Source organism: Chrysochloris asiatica, unplaced genomic scaffold, assembly GCF_000296735.1.
Source record: "Chrysochloris asiatica unplaced genomic scaffold, ChrAsi1.0 scaffold00326, whole genome shotgun sequence".
Taxonomy (NCBI): Eukaryota; Metazoa; Chordata; class Mammalia; order Afrosoricida; family Chrysochloridae; genus Chrysochloris; species Chrysochloris asiatica.
In genome coordinates this window covers 1,518,606-1,524,093 of record NW_006408844.1, presented here as the reverse complement: position 1 = coordinate 1,524,093, position 5,488 = coordinate 1,518,606, and the positions used below count along the sequence as shown (strand labels likewise).

Sequence of the window (5,488 nt, the reverse complement as noted above, 5' to 3'; positions counted from 1 at the left end):
GGGAAAGAAAAAGAATTATAAACACGCTAAAGGTCTTACCTGGTTGGAGGAGAGGCTTTGAAAACTTTGATACTGGTAAATACTCATCTAGCTCAGGTGTTTGCTAATCAACCAACAAGATAAACTGGGGAATTAGATTTTCTGTATCACCCTCTTTTTCTTTCATGGGCAAAGGAGCTCTGGTAGCATAGTGGTTACAAGTTGGGCTGCTAAGCTCAAGGTTAGCAGTTCAAAACTACCAGCTGTTCTGCAGGAGAATGATGAGGTTTGCTGCTTCTGTAAAGCTTGACAGCTTCAGAAATGCTATGCAGGGTCTCTGTGAGTTGTAACTGACTCCACGGCACACCACCACCACCACCACTGGACAAGAGACCCAACTTGTCACAGTCCCTAGTCCAGGGTTTGGGGAGCTGCTGTTGATGGCTCCCCATATCCTGCCTCTTCCTTAAGCATCTGCCAGGTGGAGAGTGTGGTGGTAACAACAAGATGAGCTAAGAACATATCAGGAAACTCTCTTCCCCTCCTAGGGAAACAACCAGGTCAAGAGTCAACTCTGATTCTTAGCCACCCTGTAGGTCAGAGTAGAACTGACCCACAGGGTTTCCAAGGCTGCAACCTTAATAGAAACAGACTGGACGCTTGTAGAGTGGTTGGTGGGTTCGAACCACTGACCTTTTGGTTAGTAGCCAACAGCATGACCACTGCACCATGAGTGTGCCTTAGTAAGACAGAACTGGTGTAAAGCAAGACAAAGCCTACTGCAGAAAAGGACTGCGTCATTCTGACCCAAGCACTGCACAGACTTCCTTGTTCCATAGAGCTGGGCATCACTTCCCAGCATTATAGACCTTGGTACTACAAAGAATCAGGCCTTCCACCATTTCCAAGGAGAACCAGATGTTACCCCAAAACATGTTATCACAAAATCAGACATTATCGCTAAACCCCTAGTAACACAAAGAGACATCTGGAAGGAATTGTTGAAACTAGGATTGTATTCACAAAAGAGGTGGCAGTAGCGTCGATGGCACTTGGCCAAATGTACAAAATCTTGAACATTCGTTGTTACCAGTGATTTATGCTGAGTGTGTGTTTGGTCTCTAAAGTTAGAAAATTACCCAAGTGTGGGCCCCCTAAAGGCAGGACGAGGCCTTGCCCCAATACTATGGCTCCTTGAGTCAGGAGACTGAATCTCTCTTCAGTTAAGACTCCCAAAGGACAGAACCATTCAGGGTAGACTGGAACCCCCCATGCCAGGCTCCTTAAATGTCCTGCCAAACCTGGATGTGTCCAGGTTAAAGCTCGTTTCTTCCTCCCTTTGGTTCTCCCTTAAGAGGCCAGCTCAGGAGTCAGCCTCTAGGGGGTGCCAAAGAGACACATCTAGACAGAGGCCGGTCCTGCCTCCAGGCTGAGTGGAGCCTGGGGAGACCAGAGTTCATCTTGACCACACAGATACTCACAGCTGGAATGAGCTTGAAAGTTGGCAAGTCCATTTCCACTGTACAGAGAAGGTGGCTGAGGCTCAGAGAGGGTGCTTCAGGAAAGCGGCAGAGCCAGGCTGGGCACAGTTTGGAAGACAGTCTGGCTTACTGTGGTCCACTTCCCTGTTCTGGACCTCAGGGGAAGATGTGTAGCCTTTCCACATAGGAAATCCTGGTTCAAGGTCAGCCTGTTGACTAAGGAAGGGAAAGACTCTCTTGCTCAGAAGTGATCAACACAGCAAACCCTCAAATAATGCCTTGGTTCAGATGAGCAGATGAAGATCCACAGAGGGTCAGCGACTTGTCTATAGTCACACAGCAAGTTAGCAGCGTAGTCAGTATTAGAACACAGGGGTTTTGACACTCAGACTGGGAAAAAATGGCCAGAGAAGGTATCTGGTGGTACTGCCACTCTTGCCAGAGTGGGGCCCTGAGACAGTTCACATTTTGGAAATCTCTAGCTTCTTTTCTAACCCTGACTCTAATTGCTGCTGTTCAGGATCACAGCTATCCATGGCCGTCTTGGTCCTGGCCTCTTTGCCCTGCTGCCTCAAGATGACCAAGATCAAGGCGAAGCAGGCCAGGGCACCTGTCTTGAAGAAGAACTGGAGACCGATGAACCTGGGGACAAGAGCAAGGGACCCGTGAATAGGACCTTCAAATTCAGGGCTTGGATGTCCTACGATTGCAAGTAGAGTGAGGTCAGAAATTCTCACTCGTTGTGCAGTGGGAGGCCCTGAAGTCCCCTATCACCATGGCCATGGCTGGAGATACATGAAGAACCCCAGTTGACCTTACAGATCCTTCCCTAGAAGAGGGAGAGAGGCTATGGAGAAGGTACCTCAGACAGGGGTAGGCAGAAACCTACTGTGTGACGGGGACCAGCTTTGTCTCTGTCACCTCTCTAAGGGTGTATGTGGCTGACAATTGCACCTGTGAATGTCTTCACCTCATCAAGGGAGGCTTCTATCTCCTTTGTTTGTCTCAATCAAGGCTCTTATTTGACGTTTCCGCCCCCAAGAGGCCCTCCTGGGTAGTCCTTGCCCACAGAAAACACGCCCTCTTCAAAGCTGGAAGGGACTCAGCCCTGCTAACATGCTCCTTTACATTCATTCTGGAACCTGCAGTCTATCTTCAGGTTCTTTTGAGCTCCCCATTGTACAGATGGAAAGACTAAGCCCCAGAGAAGAAGTCTCAGTCTCTGTCATAACTAGACCATTGATCACATTCTCCACCAAGCCTAGCCTGTGACAGCATCATGGTCCCTTCACAGGCTGTATGGTCACAAAAAGGGTTCAAGGCCCAACTTTGCCCATTACTTACTGTGTGACCTTGAACTACTTGCTCGGCACTGGCTTCAGCACCTGCCTCATAACTGGTGGATGTAAGGTACCTCCCTTTCCCTGCTGGTATATCCTGTCTCAGTGCCAAGTATCTTTCCAGCCTGCTTCCCACAGCTCCCTGGAAGCTTTGGCCCCAGGCCTCACCGTGTTCGGAGCAGATCGTGGTCATAGTAGCGGCAGACAGCTTGGCGCCCACAGCTCTGGGCCCAGTACACACAGGTGGTGTCGATGGCACTGCCATGGATCACTGGGCTGGGCATCCACGCTGCAGGAGGACAATGGAGATGGCCATTCCCACCCCCTCACCATACTTCCTGACACATACAGACCTCTCAGGGGCTCTGGGTCACCTGGGGCCTCGTGGCTTAAGAAGTTCTTGATCTTCAAGCCTACCCTTCACTTTCAGTCAGATGCAGCTTTCCTGACGAGCTGTCTAGCTTCTGCTCACCACCTCCATGTTATCTGGGAACCATTTAGCCCTGTGCCCCCAGGTCTGGCACACGGTGGGCGTCTGTACCCCATTGCTATCACCAAACACATTCTTTACCAAGAATTCTCTGAAGCATGAACTGGATGCCCACAGCCAAAGTCTTGTCTTCTTTCTTCACGCCCCTAACAAACAAGGACATTGGAAACGTGAGGATTGAGAGGGTTCCAAGCCCCACAGACCCTGCAGCAGCATGGAGGGGCTCTTTCCACCCTCTTCTCTCCCACCACCTACAGCCAGCCTTCTCCCCTTCTGATGGCTGGGTGCCTTCAACCTGCAAAGCCTGGTCCCTATGTACCAGGCACACTTGCTGACCCTCAGGGCCCTGTGCTGACTCTCTATGGTCCAGGTGAAGGACACCTCCCCTCTTCCCTTCCTCGCATACTTGGCAAAGTCATGAAGTTGGGACAGCTTCCCAACCACTGTAGGGTCTCAGCCTGAGCTCTCCTGACAATCATGTTCCTCCTAAATAATAACAATGGAGTGCTTATTATGGCCTCAGTCAGTTGACACTACAACTCTATAAGGTAGATACATAGTTAGGTCCGCTTTACAGATAAGAACGCTAAGCTTAGACACGGTAAACGACTTGGCCAAGATCCCAGCTAACCACTATCAGAGACAGGATTTGTGCAACCTACAGTCGACTTAACCCCTTTTAATCATGCTGCTGCTGGGCCTTCTGATTCCCCTACTTTCTCATGGCCAGTCTGTTTTATGGACCTTCGTGTCTTTTAATATTTACAAGGGTTCTAACCTCCTTTGAGTTTTCTAGAAAGAGATAAGAAATAAAATAATCCTTGCATAATAAAACACTGGAATTGTCCCGCTCTGAGGTCCCCTTATCCCAGCCCATCCTCCATTCCAAGATGACCCTGACTTTGACCTCAGATGACACTCTGTCAAATCCAGCAGGCATTTTCAGGACAGTGGCCAGAAAGATCTAAGAGCCAGGGTTGGCTACACAGTTAGCACTTAATAAGTGTTTTGTTGTTGTTGCTGTGTGTCATTGAGTCGGTTCCAACTCATAGACCTTGTATAGGGTTTCTGAGGAGCAGCTGGTGGACTTGAACTACCGACCTTGTGGTTAGCAGTCCAGTGCTGATCCTACAGCACCACACCAGTACTCCACAGTAAGTGCTTAGTGACATCAACCACACTGATTCAGTCTGGTGTTGTGGACACAGCTTCTGTGCTTGCCCATTGCAGGCAGGATGGGGCCAAGGAGTCAGGTGACACTCCTCTACTTCTTCCTCACCATGTTGTCATGTGACCTCAATTTGACAAAGAGGCCAGGACAGGGACTCAAGGTGTGGCCTCCTCTTCTGTAAGGGAGCTAGCTAATGGGCCAGGCACCAGGACCATTCTACCCAATACTGGATATGTGGCCTGGGGCCATTCTTAAACTTCTCTGAGCCTCAGCCTCCGTAGCTGTTAATATGGGGACAGAAACCTGTCTCAGCATGGGATATAAAAGGACAGTCAGCATCCTGTCTGCTGTGGGGACCCAAGTCATCCAAGGGGCCTTCGTCCTGGGACTCCTCCCTCAGAATTACTTGTGTTGCATATGGTGTCACCTGAGGATGAGCATGAAGGACGGTGTGTGGGTGACACTGGCCAGCGTTGCACTCATGCTGATCAGGAGCACGAAGGGTAGCACCAGGGAACTGCAGGCAGACTCACAGGAGCTGGCCACCACGCTGCCGCTCTCTTCCACACAACTGCAGTTGGTGTAAAAAACCTGTGAGAAGGGGGAGAGAAGACCCTCAGAGACTGCCAAAGGAGCAAAGCTGTCCACAGGCCTGGGGCCCAGGAAGGCTCACGGCAGGCCCAGGGGTACATAGCCAGCTGGGTCAGAACAGGCTAGATTTGGGGGCTTCTGACCTCTTTGCTACATTAGCATGACTTGGGGAGCCAGGCAGGTACTTGTTCATAGGCAGTCTGTGCACAAATTATGCTAAACTTGGGCTAACGTCGTAGGGAGATGGCAAAGTAGAGAGAGAAAAGGGGAAGGCCCCAGAAAAGCATCACCCTCTGGAACACACACAAACACTCCATGTAAGTCATACCCCACACACATATCTCTTAAATACATACCACACCAGCTCCATCCAATACCATTCACACATATCTCCAGCATACCATATATCTCCCACACATACAACTACACCAACATA

The 5,488-nt window shown here is 50.0% G+C and overlaps 1 protein-coding gene across 1 annotated transcript in view; it reads right to left on the bottom strand.

Moving 5' to 3' along the window:
- Positions 1-1,921: 1,921 nt before the first annotated feature.
- SLCO2B1 (solute carrier organic anion transporter family, member 2B1) overlaps positions 1,922-5,488 on the bottom strand; it is a 43,369-nt gene continuing 39,802 nt past the window's right edge. Inside the window, exons 11-14 of the mRNA XM_006875436.1 lie at positions 4,889-5,052; positions 3,372-3,436; positions 2,969-3,089; positions 1,922-2,102 (exon numbers count right to left, since the gene is read on the bottom strand). Of these exons, the coding sequence (XP_006875498.1) occupies positions 1,922-2,102; positions 2,969-3,089; positions 3,372-3,436; positions 4,889-5,052 (531 nt within the window). The remainder of the gene's footprint in view (positions 2,103-2,968; positions 3,090-3,371; positions 3,437-4,888; positions 5,053-5,488) is intronic.